This window comes from Ranitomeya imitator, chromosome 10, assembly GCF_032444005.1.
Source record: "Ranitomeya imitator isolate aRanImi1 chromosome 10, aRanImi1.pri, whole genome shotgun sequence".
Lineage (NCBI taxonomy): Eukaryota > Metazoa > Chordata > Amphibia > Anura > Dendrobatidae > Ranitomeya > Ranitomeya imitator.
In genome coordinates, this window is record NC_091291.1 from 120790008 (window position 1) to 120811827 (window position 21820).

At 42.1% G+C, this 21820-nt stretch overlaps 2 protein-coding genes across 2 annotated transcripts in view; one reads left to right on the plus strand and one right to left on the minus strand.

Moving 5' to 3' along the window:
* The first annotated feature begins 7454 nt into the window (after positions 1–7454).
* The window catches only part of LOC138651910 (zinc finger protein 514-like), a 35035-nt gene continuing 20669 nt past the window's right edge, over positions 7455–21820 (plus strand). The window contains exon 1 of the mRNA XM_069742512.1: positions 7455–7472. The gene's annotated coding sequence lies outside the window, so the exon portion shown is untranslated. The remainder of the gene's footprint in view (positions 7473–21820) is intronic.
* LOC138652245 (olfactory receptor 4Q3-like) lies at positions 7750–8685 on the minus strand. Its single transcript, XM_069743013.1, has one exon. It carries the CDS (start codon positions 8683–8685, stop codon positions 7750–7752), a length of 936 nt encoding a protein of 311 aa, XP_069599114.1.

Here is a 21820-nt window from a genome sequence, read left to right on the forward strand (position 1 = left end):
CAGGTTTAGGGTAAAGATATTTTGGAAAGTGATAATTTATTGTTTTATTCTACTACTTTAATATTTTCAATTTCAACTTTGTTTCAGTTTTTGATAAGGAAGACATTGGGGAATGCCAGGTACAAAGAAACATTTTAAAATTATTATCTTAGGACATTCGCACAATATAGACATTTCTTTGACTTTCGGAAAGGTCTATGCCCTTCTTGACTTTCTAAATGGGGCCATAAAAGTTAAGGTTAGGCGAAGAAGAGTTGAGTCCAAATTATAGTAAAAGATGTGGCAGAAAGTCTACTCTTGTATCTGGGCCCCTTCAAGGGGAAGAAGCTTCCCCAGATATGGAGGCAGAGTATAATGCAGACGTGGCCAAAAGTGTTGTCACCCTTGACATTGTTCCAGAAAATGATGTATTTCTCCCAGAAAATTATTGCAATTATACAATGTCATGCACAGTGTAGGAAAGACTAAGTGCAACACGAAGGGATGAGGGGAGGAGAGCCCAATACTAGGGAAGGGGAGAGTGGAGACCCCCAAGGCAGATCTAACATCACCGTTTGCCCTAAACGTCCCTATATAGGTTCTGCACCTATTTCCGAGCAGAACCTAATCCCTGCCTGACCCTGACAATAAGCCCTACTTAGGGAATGATGAGGTGTGCACTAGTCAATCCCCACTACCACTAAAGACAGCTGGGATAGACGAACAAGGGGAACACTTATCTTGAGTAGACTCAGAAATTCAACATATATCCTCCCACAACACCAAAGAGGAAGATAGCTGACTGCTATAGCTCCAAGACTCAACAGGGGGAAATGGAAATATCACCGGCAACTTCCAGCAGCAGGCTGGGAGTCTATAAACACCCCGGTCAAGGTATGTCAATTAGAGCCGGAGAATGGTTTCCACTGGGTCAAAAAGTCAGAAGCGTTAAGAAGGTGTCTGCAAAGACAAACGCAGAGACCTTCTGCAGCTAGGTGCAGTGCGACTGTCTGCAGCTTCTGACATACCTGTGACACACAAGTTTTGTTAGGTAATGTTCACATTTGCATTGCGTCGGGCGCAGGTTCGGCGACGCATAGCGACGCATGCGTCATGCGCCCCTATATTTAACATGGGGGTGCATGGACATGCGTTGTCTTGCGTTTTGTGATGCATGCGTCATTATTGGCGCAAGCGTCAGGGCGCAGAGGGCGCTGCATGTTGCATTTTTTTGCATCCAAAATCAAGCCAAAAATGGATGCATGCGTCACAAAACAATGCGTTTTTGCATGCGTTGTGCGTTGCGTCGCCGCCGCAACGCCCAACAACGCAAATGTGAACGTAGCCTTATACACATGTTTATTTCCTTTGTGTCTATTGGAACAACACAAAAAACATTAAAAAAAAGGCAAATTGGACATAATTTCACAGAAAATCCCCAAAATGATTTTACAGATTGTCCAGGGTCAATATTATTATTATTATTATTATTTATTATTATAGCGCCATTTATTCCATGGCGCTTTACATGTGAGGAGGGGTATACATAATAAAAACAAGTACAATAATCTTGAACAATACAAGTCACAACTGGTACAGGAGGAGAGAGAACTCTGCCCGCGAAGGCTCACAATCTACAAGTATTGACTCAGATCTCATAATTTGCACTGATGAGGGGAAACACCCCGAAACACTGAGTTTGCAAATTGAAATTCTGGTTTGGCTTTTATCCTAAGTCGTTAAGGGCTAGTAAAGTCAGAGCTGGAATATAATATCTAATGTCTAGCAGAGGGATACAATGAGACATCTAAGGGTGTGCTTGATTATAGGGGAATTCTGGATGAATTGTATTACTTGCACAAAGGGGGAAAAAAACGAAACAAAAGGAGTTTTATATAAAAGTATTTTATTTTACAATGTGATGTATACATTGTTTTGGGGGTGAGAGAAGGGAGGGGAAGAATGGACCAGAAGGACTACCTCATTACAGGAAACAATGGACATGTGGATACTTCCTAGAAGAAACCTGAAAGAAATAATTCAATGTATTTTTTCTTAAATGTGAGTTAGATAGGGAGGGCTGGGATAGGTTGGGATTGGGGATGAAAGTTTGCTTTAAAAATGTTCAATAAAAAATTATATCATTAATAAAAAAAAAATCGTTAAAGGGGCAATAGTGACTTTTAGGCCGGAGTCACATTACCGTAGAATACAGCTGAGTACTATGCGAGAAAACATCGCCTAGCACTCAACCCAGTGTTAATTTATGGGGCAGCGCACATCACCGTTTATTTTCTCAGACGTATTTGGCGTGCGTGTAAAATCTCCTCAGGCTGCGATTGGCACCAAGAATCGCCAATGCAAACCTATGGGTGCGAGAAAACAAATCGCACAGCACTCGGACCATGCGACTGCTGTCCGATGTTTACGCACTGATGTCCTTTGAAAAGCCGGCAACCCATGTAAAATACAGTAAAATCACATTGACAGGTTAGAATATAATAGATAAATATATAGATATATATACACATAGAATAGATACAGGTGCTTCTCTTTAACCCCTTTACCCCCAAGGGTGGTTTCCACGTTATGGACCGGGCCAATTTTTACAATTCTGACCACTGTCCCTTTATGAGGTTATAACTCTGGAACGCTTCAACGGATCCTAATGATTCTGACATTGTTTTCTCGTGACATATTGTACTTCATGATAGTTGTAAAATTTCTTTGATAGTACCTGCGTTTACTTGTGAAAAAAAATGGAAATTTGCCGAAAATTTGGAAAAATTCGCTATTTTCCAACTTTGAATTTTTATGCCCTTAAATCACAGAGATATGTCACACAAAATACTTAATAAGTTACATTTCCCACATGTCTACATTACATCAGCACAATTTTGGAACCAACATTTTTTTTGTTAGGGAGTTATAAGGGATAAAAGTTGACCAGCAATTTCTCATTTTTACAACACCATTTTTTAAGGGACCACATCTCATTTGAAGTCATTTTGAGGGGTCTATATGGTAGAAAATACCCAAGTGTGACATCATTCTAAAAACTGCACATCTCAAGGTGCTCAAAACCACATTCAAGAAGTTTATTAACCCTTCAGGTGTTTCACAGGAATTTTTGGAGTGTTTAAAAAATATGAACATTTCACTTTTTTTCACAAAAAAATTACTTCAGCTCCAATTTGTTTTATTTTACCAAGGGTAATAGGAGAAATTGGACCCCAACAGTTGTTGTCCAATTTGTCCTGAGTACACTGATACCCTATATGTGGGGTAAACCACTATTTGGGAGCATGGCAGAGCTCAGAAGGGAAGGAGCGCCATTTGACTTTTCAATGCAAAATTGACTGGAATTGAGATGGGACGCCATGCCGCGTTTGGAGAGCCCCTGATGTGCCTAAACATTGAAACCCCCCACAAGTGACACCATTTTGGAAAGAAGGCCCCCTAAGGAACTTATCTAGATGTGTTGTGAAAACTTTGAACCTCCAAGTGCTTCACTACAGTTTATAATGCAGAGCAGTGAAAATAAAAATTATTTTTTTTCCACAAAAATTATTTTTTTAGCCCCCAGTTTTGTATTTTCCCAAGGGTAACAGGAGAAATTGGACCCCAAACATTGTTGTCCAATTTGTCCTGAGTACACTGATACCCCATATGTAGGGGGGAACCACCGTTTGGGCAGAAGCTCGGAAGGGAAGGAGCGCCATTTGGAATGCAGACTTAGATGGAATGGTCTGCAGCCATCACGTTGCATTTGCAGAGCCCCTGATGTACCTAAACAGTAGAAACCCCCCACAAGTGACCCCATATTGGATACTAGACCCCCCAAGGAACTTATCTAGATGTGTTGTGAGAACTTTGCACCCCCAAGTGTTTCACTACAGTTTATAACGCAGAGCCGTGAAAATAGAAAAAAAATTTCCACAAAAATTAGTTTTTAGCCCCCAGTTTTGTATTTTCCTAAGGGTAACAGGAGATATTGGACCCAAATGTTGTTGTCCAATTTGTCCTGAGTACGCTGATACCCCATATGTGGGGGGAACCACCGTTTGGGTGCATGGCATAGCTTGGAAGGGAAGGCGCGCCGTTTGGAATGCAGACTTAGATGGATTGGTCTGCAGGCGTCACATTGCGTTTGCAACTTATCTAGATGTGTTGTGAGAACTTTGAACCCCCAAGTGTTTCACTACAGTTTATAACACAGAGCCGTGAAAATAAAACATATTTTTTTTTCCACAAAAATTATTTTTAGCCCCGGGTTTTGTATTTTCCCAAGGGTAACAGGAGAAAGTGGACCCCAAATGTTGTTGCCCAATTTGTCCTGAGTACACTGATACCCCATATGTTGGGGTAAACTCCTGTTTGGGCGCACTGGAGAGCTCGGAAGGGAAGGAGCACTGTTTGACCTTTTCAACGCAGAATTGGCTGGAATTGAGATCGGACGCCATGTCGCGTTTTGAGAGCCCCTGATGTGCCTAAACAGTAGGAAACCCCAATTCTAACTGAAACCCTAACCCAAACACACCCCTAACCCTAATCCCAACCATAACCCTAACCACACCCCTAACCCTAATCCCAAACCTATTCCCAACCGTAAAAGTAATCCAAACCCTAACTTTAGCTCCAACCCTAACCCTAACTTTAGCCCCACCCTAACCCTAACTTTAGCCCCACCCTAACCCTAACTTTAGCCACAACCCTTACCCTAACTTTAGCCCCAAGTCTAATTTAAGCCCCAACCCTAACCCCAATCCTAACTTTAGCCCCAACCCTAACCCTAACCCTAACTTTAGCCCCAGCCCTAACCCTAACTTTAGTCCCAACCCTAACCCTAATGGAAAAATGGAAATAAATACGTTTTTTTAAATTGTATTATTTTTCCCTAACTAAGGGGTGATGAAGAGGGGTTTGATTTACTTTTATAGCTTTTTTTGGTGGATTTTTATGATTGGCAGCCGTCACACACTAAAAGACGCTTTTTATTGCAAAAAAAATAGTTATATTATAGTATTAGCCCTAGCCCTAACCCTTGCCCTAACCCTAGCCCTAACCCTAGCCCTAACCCTAGCCCTAACCCTAACCCTAGCCCTAACCCTATCCCTAGCCCTAATGGGAAAATGGAAATAAATACATTTTTTTAATTTTTCCCTAACTAAGGGGGTGATGAAGGGGGGTTTGATTTACTTTTATAGCGGGTTTTTTAGCGGATTTTTATGATTGGCAGCCGTCACACACTAAAAGACGCTTTTTATTGCAAACAAAATAGTTTTTGCGTCTCCACATTTTGAGAGCTATAAATTTTCCATATTTTGGTTCACAGAGTCATGGGGTCTTGTTTTTTGCGGGACGAGTTGATGTTTTTATTGGTACCATTTACAGGCATGTGACATTTTTTGATTGCTTTTTATTCTGATTTTTGTGATGTAGAATGAACAAAAAACAGCTATTCATGAATTTCTTTTGGGGGGCGCTTATACTGTTCCGCGTTTGGTAAAATGGATAAAGCAGTTTTATTCTTTGGGTCAGACCAATTACAGCAATTCCTCATTTATATAATTTTTTTATGTTTTGGCCCTTTTATACGATAAAAACTATTTTATATATAAAACAATTATTTTGCATTGCTTTATTCTGAGGACTATAACTTTTTTATTTTTTCGTTGATGACGCTGTATGGCTGCTCGTTTTTTGCGGGACAATATGTCGTTTTCAGCGGTACCATGGTTATTTATATCAGTCTTTTTGATCGCGTGTTATTCCACTTTTTGTTTGGAGGTATGATTATAAAGTGTCGTTTTTTGCCTCGTTTTTTTTTTTTTTTTTACGGTGATCACTGAAGAGGTTAACTAGAGTGACAGTTTTATAGGTCGTGTCGTTACGGACATGGTGATACTAAATATGTGTACTTTTATTGTTTTTTTTTTATTTAGATAAAGAAATGTATTTATTGGAACCATATATATATTTTTTTTCTTTAGAATTTTTTTTTTTTTACACGTGTAAATATTTTTTTTTTAAACTTTTTTTTTTACTTTGTCCCTGGGGGAAGGGGGTGGGGGGGAGACATCACAGTATAGTGACAGATCGCTGATGTGACACTTTGATGTGCACTGTGTCAGATCAGCGATCACACAGGCACAACAGGAAGGCTTCCCAGCGCCTACTCTGAGCAGGCACTTGGAAGCCACCTCCCTGCAGGACACGGAAGGGCCCCCGCGGCCATTTTGGATCCAGGCCTGCATAGAGGAGGAGGTAAGAGAGTCTCAGGGAAGCACGCAGGGAGCCCCCTCGCTGCGCGATGCTTTCCTATGCCGCCAGAACATTGCGATCATGTTTGATCGCAGTGTGCCAGGGGTTAATGTGCCAGATGTCAGCTGCGATAGTCAGCTGACACCCGTCCCCGATCAGCCGCACTCCCCCCGTGAGCGCAGCTGATCGGTGATGACGTACTATCCTGTCGGTGGTCATACGGGCCCATACCACCTCCGCGGGATAGTACGTCCGATGTCAGAAAGGGGTTAAATTAGAATATTATCAAAAAGTTAATGTAATGTAGGAAATTTTAGAGCCCTTCATGCTTCCCTCTGCCAACAATCTTTTTGGAGATGGAAATTTCATTCTCCAGCAGGACTTGGCCCCTGTCCACACTGCCAAAAGTACCAATACCTGGTGCAAAAACAACAGCATCACTGTGCATGATTGGCAACAAACTCGCCTGACCTTAACCCCATAGAGAATCTATGGAGTATTGTGAAGAGGAAGATGAGAGATACCAGACCCAACAATGCAGACGAGCTGAAGGCTGCTATCAAAGCAACCTGGGCTTCCATAACACCTCAGCAATGCCACAGGCTGATCGCCTCCATGCCACGCCGCATTGGTGTAGTACTTGATGCAAAAGGAGCCCCGACCAAGCATTGAGTGCATTTACTGAACATACATTTCAGTAGGCCAACATTATTGTTATAAAGTATTCTAATTTACTAAGATAATGACTTTTGGGTTTTCATTGGCTGTAAGCCATAATCATCAACATTAACAGAAATAAACACATGAAATAGATCACTCTGTTCTAAATGACTCTATAATATATGAGTTTCACTTTTTGTGTTGAAGAACTAAAATAAATTAACTTTTTGATGATATTCTAATTTTATGAGAAGCACCTGTAGTTAACAGTAATTTTTTTGGAGTAAGGTTTTATGGTAACTTGTAATTCTTTGCTTTGAGATATTGAATTGCTTTGTAAACTACTTTCATTGTTTATTACTGTTATGAACATGTTTATATTGTTACTGATAAAAATTAAGTGGTAGAATCAGGGGTAGATTGTATTGGGAAGGGCACATTTTGTTAGTTTACTGCTTTTACTATTCAGTTCTCACTCATTGCTGTGTTACAGATAAGGAAAGTGTGTGGTCCATTTATGGAAAAGGAACCTATGTGGCCATTGGGGACCCGGACTGTGAAACACGGAGGTATGAATCCAGCCTTATCGCAAACTCTCATTTGTCGTTGTCGGTGGACATGGCATTCAGTTTCATGCAGTAGCTGCACCGTGCGACCATGCCCTTAGAATATATTCAGTGTTAAGGTTCAGACCACATTAAAAACACAATCTAAAAAACTGCATGATGCATTTATTTTTCGTGTTTTACATGTAAAATCGCAATTGCGTAATTTTCTGATAAGAGCCCATTAAAACAATTTTATATACACCTAAAATACAACGTTTGATTATAACTTTAGAGATATTCACTGATTATGGCATAGTTTCTTCCCGAAGAATGACCCAATGGCGGCTTTTACCTCTTGGTTTCTCAAGGTATATATAATCGGATTTAATAAGGGTGTCAGCACTGTGTAAAACATGGACACCATTTTATCAGCCGCATAAGAAACCGAAGGCCTCAAGTAGATGAAGACAGATGGTCCGAAGAAGAGGGTGACGACGATGAGGTGGGAGGCGCAGGTCGAAAAAGCTTTGCCCATCCCTTTGTCAAACTTGATATTTACAAGGGTTCTGATAATTCGCATGTAGGAGATGAGTAAGACGATAAAGCACAATGAGGCTATGAGGCCACTGTTTGCCACAAATACGATCTCGATGATGACGGTTTCAGAGCAGGATAGTACAGACAAGGGGTGGATGTCACAGAAGAAAAGGTCAATGGTGTTCGGGCCACAAAACTTCAGTTGACAGGTTAATATTATCTGGATGACGGAGTGTAAAAAGCTGGCGACCCAGCACACAGCTTCCAGCCAGTAACACATAGTCCTGTTCATAATACTAGAATACCGTAGGGGGTTACATATGGCGACGTAACGGTCATAGGCCATGACGGTAAGAAGGATGCACTCAGTTCCTGCAAAGAAGTGTAAGAAGAAGAGCTGCGTGATGCAGGAGCTGAGGGAAATGGTGTTTCTCTTTGATAGAAAGTCCACCAGCATCTTAGGGACGGTCACGGTAGCGTAGCACAGGTCCACCAAAGATAACTTACCGAGAAAATAATACATGGCCGAATGGAGACTGGCCTCAAAGTTCACCATTAGTATGATGAGAAGATTGCCGAGCAGTATAAGGAGGTAGATGATGAGCAGGAGGATGAACAAGGCGATACTAAAATTAGGGAAAGAGTCCAATCCAAGGAGAAAGAACTCCTCCACATTGTGCTGGTGGCTAGTATTCATCTTCTCCTTGTTTTATTCCTAAATGTCAAAGCAGGAAAGTGGAGTCATTTTTATGGTATAAGTTTCTCCTAAAAATATCAATCAGATGTACAATAAAAGTCATAACAATCTCAAGAAAAATCAGGTTCTTGTTCGCAGTTTTTGTAGACGTGGTTTTCTGTTGGCCTCTCTGAAGAGCTATCTATAGGCCCCTATACACACTGGATGTAAGTCAGACAAACTCGTCAATTTTAGTCAGGACCAGATGATCATCTGATCCAATTTTGCCCAACATACAATGTTGGGGTAGATGGGATTGGGCAGTGGGAATATCATAAGATTATCCTTCTGCTTTCAGGTGAGATAAGACTCCTCTGACAGTGGCTTTTTCCTCTCTCCCTGTCGAAAACACATGAACAGTCAACCCAGCTGAGCACTCAGGGGTATGGGGAAATTGGGAGTGATACTTTATGTGTCTACCGAATGAATTTTCAGCCAACAGTTACCCCCTGTGCGCCCGCCTGCTGTTAATAAAATACTCACCCGGCTCCCTCCCAGCGTCCTGTCCTCGCCGCACCTTCTCCTGTATGAGCGGTCACGTGGTGCCACCCATTACAGTGATGAATATGCGGCTCCACCCCTATGGGAGGTGGAGCCGCATATTCATGACTGTAATCGGCGGCACCACGTGACCACTCATACAGGAGAAGCTGCGGCGAGGACAGGTCGCTGCGAGGGAGCCGGGTGAGTATTTTATTAACAGCGGGCGGGCGCACAGGGGGTAGGAGGGGGGTGGGGACAGGGATCTTTATTTAAAACACGAAAAAAACAAAAAAAAAAAGGATTTTTCATATATTCTTTCCAGCGAACGCTGCTGGAGAGAAGATATGAATGGCTGCTTCAGCACCATAGGGGGGTGACAGCGCTTACTGTAGCACTGTCTCCTGCATGGCACACGGACTGCACACGGACAGCATCCGTGTGCGGTACGTGTTTTACATGGACCCATTGACTTTAATGGGTCAGTGTAATCCGTGCGCTCCCACGAACACTGACATGTCTCCGTGTTTTGCACACGGACACACGGTCCGTGAAAACACGCTGACATGTGCAGAGACACATTGATTTCAATGTGTCTACGTGAGTCAGTGTCTCCGGTACGTGAGGAAACTGACACCTCACGTACCGGAGCCACTGACATGTGAAATCGGCCTTATATAGAGATTGACGCCTTTGATTGTCTCCTCAGCACTGACTGAAAGTTGGCCCTAATGCTGAGTGAGAACATTTTTTCCTCCCTATCACAGATTATTTACAGTGCCATGTAAATGTTTGGGCACCCCGGGTCAAAATTACTGTTACTGTGAACAGTTATGAAAGCTGAAGATGAAATTATCTCTAAAAGTCCTGAAGTTAAAGATGACACGTTTCTTTTATATTTTAGGGAAAAAAAAAATATTGTCATTTTTTAAATTTTAAAAATTGCAAAAAGGAAAACGGGCCCCTTGGAGATTTGTGGGCTCAGATAACCTTGACCAAGTTTTCAGACTTTCTCATAAATATCAGTCACACATGTCAAAAAAATCCTATCAGTGATGTTATGGTCGATGGGATGTCCTAATGGCCTCATGTTCCTTCATGGATAGAATACAGTGGAATGTAAAAGTTTGAGCACCCCTGGTCAAAATTACTATTATTGTGAATAGTTAAGCAAGTTGAAGACAAAATGATCTCTAAAAGAGCCAACGTTAAAGAACACACATTTCCTTTGTCTTTTAGGGAAAAAAATATATATATTGCCATTTTTTCCATTTTAAAAATTACTAAAAGAACCTTAATTAGCCTGTTAGGGTTATGGCTCATTCACTATCCTCGTTAGGAAAGGCCAGGTGATGCAAATTTCACAGTTTTATAAAAACCCAGCCTCCTCTAACCTTGTGCCAAAAAAACAGCAGCCAAGGGTTCTTCTAAGCAGCGGCCTAGCACAATGGAAAGAAAATGAAAATGGTGGAGGCCCACAAAGCAGAAGGCTATAAGAAGATAGCAAAGCGTTTTCAAAGTGTCCCTTCCTCAGTTCGAAATGTATTAAAAATTGGCAGGTAACAGGAACACTGGAGGTCAAGATAAAGTCTTGAAGGCCAAGCAAAATTTCAGTGAGAGCTGCTCGTGGGATTGCTAAAGAGGTAAATCAGAACCCCCACTTGACTGCAAAAGATCTTCAGAAAGATTTAGCAGGCTCTGGACTTGTGGTACACTGTTCTACTGTTCAGAGACCCCTGCACAAATATGGCCTTCATGGAAGAGTCATCAGCAGAAAACCTCTCCTGCATTCTCACTATAACATTTAGCATCAGAAGCATGCAAAAAAAAAACATCTAAACAAGTCTGATGCATTTTGGAAACAAGTCCTTTGGACCGATAAGGTTAACATAAAACTCTTTGGTCACAAAGATCAAAGGTATGTGGAGAAAAAAGGGCACAGAATTTCAGGAAAAGAACAATCATGCTTAGGAGTTGTGCTGCAGCCAATGCACGGGGGACATTTCCTAAGTAGAGGGAAGAATTGATTCTTGATGAAAACATAACACCATCTGTATAAAAACTGAAGATGAAAAGAGGATGGCTTCTACAAATGGATAATGATCCTAAATACACGTAAAGCTGAAGGTTTTACAATGGCCCTCAGAGTCCCCTGATCTGGACATTATTGAAAATCTGTGGCTAGACATCAAAATAGCAGAGCCTGCAAGACGAGGAATCTTACAGAACTGGAAGAATGGATGAAAATCCCTCGTAACAAGAATTGAAAGGCTGGCTGTAGGCTGGCTACAAAAAGTGTTTACAAGCTGTGATACTTTGAAAAGGGGGTGCTCCTAGGTACTAATCATGCAGGGTGCCCAAACTTTTGCATTGGAGCATTTTCCTTTTTGTAATTTTTAAAATGTAAAAGATGAAGATAAACACATATATACATATATACATATATACACACATATATATATATATATATATATATATATATATACAGACCAAAAGTTTGGACACACCTTCTAAATTAAAGATTTTTCTGTATTTTCATGGCTATGAAAATTATAAATTCACACTGAAGGCATCAAAACTATGAATTAACACATGTGGAATTATATACTTAACAAAAAGTGTTAAACAACTGAAAATATGTCTTATATTCTAGGTTCTTCAAAGTAGCCACCTTTTGCTTTGATGACTGCTTTGCACACTCTTGTAGAATTGAGAGTCCTCAGTAGTTGATGCCTTTTAATGGCTAACTGAAAAAATGGTAACAAATTGCAAGCTTTCGAGACTACACAGGTCTCTTAATCAGGCAAAGACTAAAACAAGTTCTGAAGAATCCCATATTTATGCACAACATAGAGAAGAAAAAAAAAGGGGGAAAACCATGGATAAGACAGGTGACATGAAGCAGAATTATCATGAGTGATAAAGAGTTATGTCCATAAATCCGTGCGACACATTCATTCCTACAGTGAGAGTGTCAAAGGTCGTCATCAGTTTATATTCCCATACTTTTCTGCCTCTCTGAGATTTGAAGATACCTTTTAACATAAGTAATTTCATGTGTCGCACGGATTTATGTCTTTTTACATCAACTAAGGAACTTGCCCCTCAGACTATGAGGGGTCATCACAACAGAGACCCTAATCAGAGGACAATAAAACATTCCTTATCTAAGAGCTGGCCCAATATTTATGGACATAACTGTTTATCACCCATGATAATACTGCTTCATGTCACCTGTCTTATCCATGGTTTTCCTCCTTTTTTTCTCTCTATGTTGTGCATAAATATGTGATTCTTCAGAATTTGTTTTAGTCTTTGCCTGATGAAGAGACCTGTGTAGTCTCGAAAGACACGGTGGTTGGAACCAAAGATCTCAAATTTGGACTCATCAGACCAAAGCACAGATTTCCACTGGTCTAATGTCCATTCCTTGTGTTCTTTAGCCCAAACAAGTCTCTTCTGCTTGTTGCCTGTCCTTAGCAGTGGTTTTCTAGCAGCTATTTTACCATGAAGGCCTGCTGTACAAAGTCTCCTCTTAACAGTTGTTGTAGAGATGTGTCTGCTGCTAGAACTCTGTGTGGCATTGACCTGGTCTCTAATCTGAGCTGCTGTTAACTGGAGATTTCTGAGGCTGGTGACTCGGATAAACTTATCCTCAGAAGCAGAGGTGACTCTTGGTCTTCCTTTCCTGGGGCGGTCCTCATGTGAGCCAGCTTCTTTGTAGCGCTTGATGGTTTTTGCCACTGCACTTGGGGACACTTTCAAAGTTTCCCAATTTTTCGGACTGACTGACCTTCATTTCTTAAAGAAAGGATGGCCACTTGTTTTTCTTTACTTAGCTGCTTTCTTCTTGTCATAATACAAATTCTAACAGTCTATTCAGTAGGACTATCAGCTGTGTATCCACCAGACTTCTGCACAACACAACTGATGGTCCCAACCCCATTTATAAGGCAAGAAATCCCACTTATTAAACCTGACAGGGCACACCTGTGAAGTGAAAACCATTCCCGGTGACTACCTCTTGAAGCTCATCAAGAGAATGCCAAGAGTGTGCAAAGCAGTCATCAAAGCAAAAGGTGGCTACTTTGAAGAACCTAGAATATAAGACATAATTTCAGTTGTTTCACACTTTTTGTTAAGTATATAATTCCACATGTGTTAATTCATAGTTTTGATGCCTTCAGTGTGAATGTACAATTATCATAGTCATGAACATACAGAGAAATCTTTGAATGAGGTGTGTCCAAACTTTTGGTCTGTACTGTATATATATATATATATATATATATATATATATATATATATATATATACCTAAAATACAAAGGAAATGTGTCATCTTTCACTTAAGGCCTTTTAGAGATCATTTCATCTTCAACTTGCTTAGCTGTTCACAATAACAGTAATTTTAATCAGGGGTGCCCAAACTTTTACACACCACTGTATCTCGTATATATCTACTATATAATTGTCTAAGGGTCACTTACTCCCCGCAGTCACTGCCCGGCGCCCGCATACTCCCCTCCAGCCACCGCTAACACAGGGTTAATGCCGGCGCTAATGGACCGCATTATGCCACAGGTAACGCACTCCGTTACCGCCGCAATTAACCCTGTGTGTACCCAACTTTTTACTATTGATGCTGCCTATGCGGCATCAATAGTAAAAAATGTAATGTTAAAAATAATAAAAAAACAAAAAACCTGCTATACTCACCCTCCGTTGTCTGCAGAGCCGGCCGCCATCTTCCGCTCCCGGCGGTGCATTGCGAAATTACCCATCTTGGTAATTTCGCAATGCATCCTGGGAACGGAAGATGGCAGCAGCCGCGCGCTACAAGGGGCCCTCGGATCCGAAGGTGAGTATGTTTATTTTTCATTTTTTAACCTGTGACATACGTGGCTGGGCAATATACTACGTAGCTGGGCAATATACTACGTGACTGGGCAATATACTATGTAGCTGGGCAATATACTACGTGGCTGGGCAATATACTACGTGACTGGGCAATATACTACGTGGCTGGACAATATACTACGTAGCTGGGCAATATACTACGTGACTGGGCAATATACTATGTGACTGGGCAATATACTACGTCACTGGGCAATATACTACGTGGCTCGTCAATGTACTACGTGGCTGTGCAATATACTACGTCACTGGGCAATATACTACGTGGCTGGACAACTGTTGTGGGTTCTGTTTTTGGGCTCCCTCTGGTGGTTACTGATGGTACTGGGTGACTTGTGTTCTCTGCGGTCTCTGGTGTCCACCTGTTCCATCAGGTTATGGGAGTTTCCTATTTAACCTGGCTTTTTTGTCATTTCCTCGCCGGCTATCAATGTAATCAGCGTGTCTTTTTACCTCTGCTCCCTGCGTCTGTTATCTTCAGGACAAGCTAAGTTTTGATTTTCCTGTTCCACGTTTTGCTTTATTTTTGTCTTAGTCCAGCTTGCAGATATGTGATTCCTTGCTGCTGGTTGCTCTAGTGGGCTGAAATTACTCCTCATGTTCCATGAGTTGGCACATGAGTTCAAGTAATTTCAGGATGGTTTTTTGAAGGGTTTTTCGCTGACCGCGCAGTTCACTTTTGTATCCTCTGCTATCTAGCTTTAGCGGGCCTCATTTTTGCTGATTCTATTTTCATAACTACGTATGTGCATTCCTCTCATTTCACCGTTATTACATGTGGGGGGCTGCTATTTCTGTGGGGTGTTTCTCTGGAGGCAAGTGAGGTCTGTGTTTCTTCTAATAGGGGAAGTTAATCCATTGGCTGGCGCGAGACGTCTAGGAATCATCGTAGGCACGTTCCCCGGCTACTGCTAGTTGTGTGTTTAGGTTCAGGATCGTGGTCAGCTCAGGTTCCATCACCCTAGAGCTTGTTTTGTTTTTGTGCTTGTCCTTTTGTGATCCCCTGCCATTGGGATCATGACAGTATAGCCGGCCTAATAAAATTGGTCATCGTTTTGGCTGAAGTAGGAGGAAAAGTAGTCTGAGGAAGTTTTTTTTTTTTTTTTTTTCTCCCTCCTCAGTGTTTGCTGCCCAGCCTTAATAGCAGCTTGGCTGCTTCTTTCCTCTTCTTAATCCTTGAATGGCTCTGACCTCAGCTGTTTATCATGGACGTCCAGAGTTTGGCTTCCAGCCTGAATAATCTTGCTGCTAAGGTTCAAAATATACAAGATTTTGTTGTACATACGCCTATGTCTGAACCTAGAATTCCTATCCCAGAGTTTTTTTCTGGAGATAGATCTAGTTTTCTGAATTTTAGGAACAATTGCAAGTTGTTTCTTTCCTTGAAATCTCGCTCCTCTGGAGACCCTGCTCAGCAGGTCAAGATTGTTATATCTTTCTGTGGCAGAGCTCCCTCCTGTGGTCACAAGTGGTACTTCGGCTGATTCTCTCTGTGAGCTTCCGTTGGTGGAGGAAAGTGGTACTGCGGCTTCTGAGTTTCCTTCCTCAGGTGATGTGGTGAAGTCGTTAGGTGCTGCTCTACCGAACCCTCACCAGAGCCCCCAGGACGACCAGGATGAGCCATATGAAAGGCACGAACAAGATCGGGAGCATGGACATCAGAGGCAAAGACCCAGGAATTATCTTCCTGAGCATAACCCTTCCACTTAACCAGATACTGGAGTTTTCGTCTTGAAACACGAGAATCCAAAATCTTCTCCACAATATACTCAAACTCCCAGTCCACCAAAACCGGGGCAGGAGGATCAATAGATGGAACCACAGGTGCCACGTATCTCCGCAACAATGACCTATGGAATACGTTATGTATGGAAAATGAATCTGGAAGGGTCAGACGAAAAGACACAGGATTAAGAACCTCAGAAATCCTATACGGACCAATGAAACGAGGTTTAAACTTAGGAGAGGAAACCTTCATAGGAATATGACGAGAAGATAACCAAACCAAATCCCCAACACGAAGTCGGGGACCCACACAGCGTCTGCGATTAGCGAAACGTTGAGCCTTCTCCTGGGACAAGGTCAAATTGTCCACTACATGAGTCCAAATCTGCTGCAACCTGTCCACCACAGTATCCACACCAGGACAGTCCGAAGACTCAACCTGCCCTGAAGAGAAACGAGGATGGAACCCAGAGTTGCAGAAAAACGGCGAAACCAAGGTAGCCGAGCTGGCCCGATTATTAAGGGCGAACTCAGCCAAAGTCAAAAAGGACACCCAGTCATCCTGATCAGCAGAAACAAAGCATCTCAGATATGTTTCCAAGGTCTGATTGGTTCGTTCGGTCTGGCCATTAGTCTGAGGATGGAAAGCCGAGGAAAAAGACAAGTCAATGCCCATCCTACCACAAAAGGCTCGCCAAAACCTCGAAACAAACTGGGAACCTCTGTCAGAAACGATATTCTCTGGAATGCCATGTAAACGAACCACATGCTGGAAGAACAATGGCACCAAATCAGAGGAGGAAGGTAATTTAGACAAGGGTACCAAATGGACCATCTTAGAGAAGCGATCACAGACCACCCAAATGACTGACATCTTTTGAGAGACGGGAAGATCTGAAATAAAATCAATAGAGATATGTGTCCAAGGCCTCTTCGGGACCAGCAAGGGCAAAAGCAACCCACTGGCACGAGAACAGCAGGGCTTAGCCCGAGCACAAATCCCACAGGACTGCACAAAAGAACGCACATCCCGCGACAGAGATGGCCACCAAAAGGATCTAGCCACTAACTCTCTGGTACCAAAGATTCCAGGATGACCAGCCAACACCGAACAATGAACCTCAGAGATAACTTTATTCGTCCACCTATCAGGGACAAACAGTTTCTCCGCTGGGCAACGATCAGGTTTATTAGCCTGAAATGTTTGCAGCACCCGCCGCAAATCAGGGGAGATGGCAGACACAATTACTCCCTCTTTGAGGATACCCGCCGTCTCAGATAAAGCCGGAGAGTCGGGCACAAAATTCCTAGACAGAGCATCCGCCTTCACATTTTTAGAGCCCGGAAGGTACAAAATCACAAAGTCAAAATGGGCAAAAAACAGCGACCAACGAGCCTGTCTAGGATTCAAGCGCTTGGCAGACTCGAGATAAGTCAAGTTCTTATGATCAGTCAAGACCACCACGCGATGCTTAGCTCCTTCAAGCCAATGACGCCACTCCTCGAATGCCCACTTCATGGCCAGCAACTCTCGATTGCCCACATCATAATTTCGCTCAGCAGGCAAAAACTTCCTGGAAAAGAAGGCGCATGGTTTCATCACCGAGCAATCAGAACTTCTCTGCGACAAAACAGCCCCTGCTCCAATCTCAGAAGCATCAACCTCGACCTGGAATGGAAGCGAAACATCTGGTTGACACAACACAGGGGCAGAAGAAAAACGACGCTTCAACTCTTGAAAAGCTTCCACAGCAGCAGAAGACCAATTGACCACATCAGCACCCTTCTTGGTCAAATCGGTCAATGGTTTAGCAATACTAGAAAAATTGCAGATGAAGCGACGATAAAAATTAGCAAAGCCCAGGAACTTTTGCAGACTTTTCAGAGATGTCGGCTGAGTCCAATCATGGATGGCTTGGACCTTAACAGGGTCCATCTCGATAGTAGAAGGGGAAAAGATGAACCCCAAAAATGAAACCTTCTGAACACTAAAGAGACACTTTGATCCCTTCACAAACAAAGAATTAGCACGCAGGACCTGAAACACCGTTCTGACCTGCTTCACATGAGACTCCCAATCATCCGAGAAGATCAAAATGTCATCCAAGTACACAATCAGGAATTTATCCAGGTACTCTCGGAAGATGTCATGCATAAAGGACTGAAACACTGATGGAGCATTGGCAAGTCCGAATGGCATTACTAGATACTCAAAATGGCCCTCGGGCGTATTAAATGCAGTTTTCCATTCATCGCCTCGCTTAATACGCACAAGATTATACGCACCACGAAGATCTATCTTGGTGAACCAACTAGCCCCCTTAATCCGAGCAAACAAATCAGATAACAACGGCAAGGGGTACTGAAATTTAACCGTGATCTTATTTAGAAGGCGGTAATCTATACAAGGTCTCAGCGAACCATCCTTCTTGGCTACAAAAAAGAACCCTGCTCCTAATGGCGACGATGACGGGCGAATATGCCCCTTCTCCAAGGACTCCTTCACATAACTCCGCATAGCGGCGTGCTCAGGCACAGATAAATTAAACAGTCGACCTTTTGGGAATTTACTACCAGGAATCAAATCGATAGCACAATCACAATCCCTATGCGGAGGTAGGGTATCGGACTTGGGCTCATCAAATACATCCCGGTAATCAGACAAGAACTCTGGAACCTCAGAAGGGGTGGATGACGAAATAGTCAGAAATGGGACATCACCATGTACCCCCTGACAACCCCAGCTGGACACAGACATGGATTTCCAATCTAATACTGGATTATGGACTTGTAGCCATGGCAACCCCAACACGACCACATCATGCAGATTATGCAACACCAGAAAGCGAATAACCTCCTGATGTGCAGGAGCCATGCCCATGGTCAGCTGGGTCAAGTACTGAGGCTTATTCTTGGCCAAAGGCGTAGCATCAATCCCTCTCAATGGAATAGGACACTGCAAGGGCTCCAAGAAAAACCCACAACGCCTAGCATACTCCAAGTCCATCAAATTCAGGGCAGCGCCTGAATCCACAAATGCCATGACAGAATACGATGACAAAGAGCAGATGAAAGTAACGGACAGAAGAAATTTTGACTGTACCGTACCAATGGTGGCAGACCTAGCGAACCGCTTAGTGCGCTTAGGACAATCAGAGATAGCATGAGTGGAATCACCACAGTAGAAACACAGCCCATTCTGACGTCTGTGTTCTTGCCGTTCAACTCTGGTCAAAGTCCTATCGCACTGCATAGGCTCAGGTTTAAGCTCAGGTAATACCGCCAAATGGTGCACAGATTTACGCTCACGCAAGCGTCGACCGATCTGAATGGCCAAAGACATAGACTCATTCAGACCAGCAGGCATAGGAAATCCCACCATGACATCCTTAAGGGCTTCAGAGAGACCCTTTCTGAAAATAGCTGCGAGCGCACCTTCATTCCATTGAGTGAGTACGGACCACTTTCTAAATTTCTGACAATATACCTCTATCTCATCCTGACCCTGACACAGAGCCAGCAAATTCTTCTCTGCCTGATCCACTGAATTAGGTTCATCGTACAGCAATCCGAGAGCCAGGAAAAACGCATCGATATTACTTAATGCAGGATCTCCTGACGCAAGAGAAAATGCCCAGTCCTGAGGGTCGCCACGTAAAAAATAAATAATGATCCTAACTTGTTGAACTGGGTCACCAGAGGAGCGAGGTTTCAAAGCCAGAAATAGTTTACAATTATTTTTGAAACTCAGAAATTTAGTTCTATCTCCAAAAAACAAATCAGGAATAGGAATTCTCGGTTCTAACATAGAATTCTGAACCACAAAGTCTTGAATATTTTGTGCTGTTGCCGTGAGCTGATCCACACATGAAGACAGACCTTTAATGTCCATCGCTACACCTGTGTCCTGAACCACCCAAATGTCTAGGGGAAAAAAAAGGCAAAACACAAAAAAATGGTCTCAGAACTTCTTTTTTTCCCTCTATTGAGAATCATTAGTACTTTTGGCCTCCAGTACTGTTATGATAAGGTAATTCAGTACCACAATGGACATAGAGGTCAGAGCCCATACAGTGACCTGACAATAACACAAAAACATTGAACGAGCTCTGAGACGTGGGAACTCTGCTGACCGCAATCCCTAATCCTCTCCAACCACACTAGAGGCAGCCGTGGATTGCGCCTAACGCTCCCTATGCAACTCGGCACAGCCTGAGAAACTAGCTAGCCTGAAGATAGAGAATAAGCCTACCTTGCCTCAGAGAAATACCCCAAAGGAAAAGGCAGCCCCCACATATAATGACTGTGAGTTAAGATGAAAAGACAAACGTAGAGATTAAATAGATTTAGCAAAGTGAGGCCCGACTTTCTGAACAGAGCGAGGATAGGAAAGGTAACTTTGCGGTCAACACAAAACCCTACAAAAACCACGCAAAGGGGGCAAAAAGACCCTCCGTACCGAACTAACGGCACAGAGGTACACCCTCTGCGTCCCAGAGCTTCCAGCAAGCAGGAAAAAACAAATAGACTAGCTGGACAGAAAAAAACAGCAAACAAAATAGCAAAGCAGAACTAAGCTATGCAGAGCAGCAGGCCACAGGAACGATCCAGGAGGAAACAGGTCCAATACTAGAACATTGACTGGAGGCCAGGATCAAAGCACTAGGTGGAGTTAAATAGAGCAGCACCTAATGACTTCACCACATCACCTGAGGAAGGAAACTCAGAAGCCGCAGTACCACTTTCCTCCACCAACGGAAGCTCACAGAGAGAATCAGCCGAAGTACCACTTGTGACCACAGGAGGGAGCTCTGCCACAGAATTCACAACATACTACGTCAAGGGGCAATATACTACGTGGCTGGGCAATATACTACGTCACTGGGCAATATGCTACGTGGTTTGGCAATATACTACGTCACTGGGCAATATGCTACGTGGTTGGGCAATATACTACGTGGCTGGGCAATATACTACGTGGACATGCATATTCTAGAATACCTGATGCGTTAGAATCGGGCCACCATCTAGTGTAAAAATATACAGCAGTAATGGAAAATACCATAGTTGTGCTAAGTAAATGATGTCTAGATTAAAGGATGATAGGATAAAAATCTGATGCATTTGTAAAATGTATACATTTTTTACATTTTAAATTTTTAATTACCGTATATTTATTTTATTATTGCTTATTTTTAGGAAAAAAAATGATTTAGCTGAATAATATTCCATACCTATGTTATAAGGAAAAAATATATACATTTGTATACATTTTAAACTTGTATTTATATTTAATTTTTATAATTGCTTAGTTATTTAAAGGAAAAAAATTATTTATATACTTTTGTTATACATTTAAAATTTTTAATTATATTTATTTTATTATTACTTATTTTTAGGGAAAAAATATGATTTAGCCGAATAATATTCTATACCTATGATATAAGGAAAAAAAGATCCTTACCTGTTCTTGCATTATTATGTGAACTTCCATTTTTTCCCCATACAAAATGACTGTACTTTTTCAAGAGGCAGTTTCTGCTGTGTTTTTTTTTCTTCAAATTCATAGTCTCTTTATAACAGATGATTTAAGCTGGGAAAGTGCTCCCTTGGTGCTAATCTGAAATTATGTTCTCATAATAGCATTGAAAATGATAAGATCCATTTCCCAGGTGCCTCTTATCCCACATGACATTAACTTTCTATTCAAAACAAAAGAATAAGTTGTGAAAAACTCTTAGTTAAAAATAAACTCAGTAGAAGTATGTTCCAGAATTTGTTTTGCTTAATTTCTTAACTTTAGGTTCTATGGTTTATAGCTAAGGCTACTTTCACAGTAGCGTTTTTTTTTAATATGTCGCAATGCGTCGTTTAGGGGAAAAAATGCATCCTGCAAAGTTGTTTGCAGGATGCGTTTTTGCCCCATAGAGCAAAATTACCGACGCATTGCGACGTATTGACACATGTCGCAACCA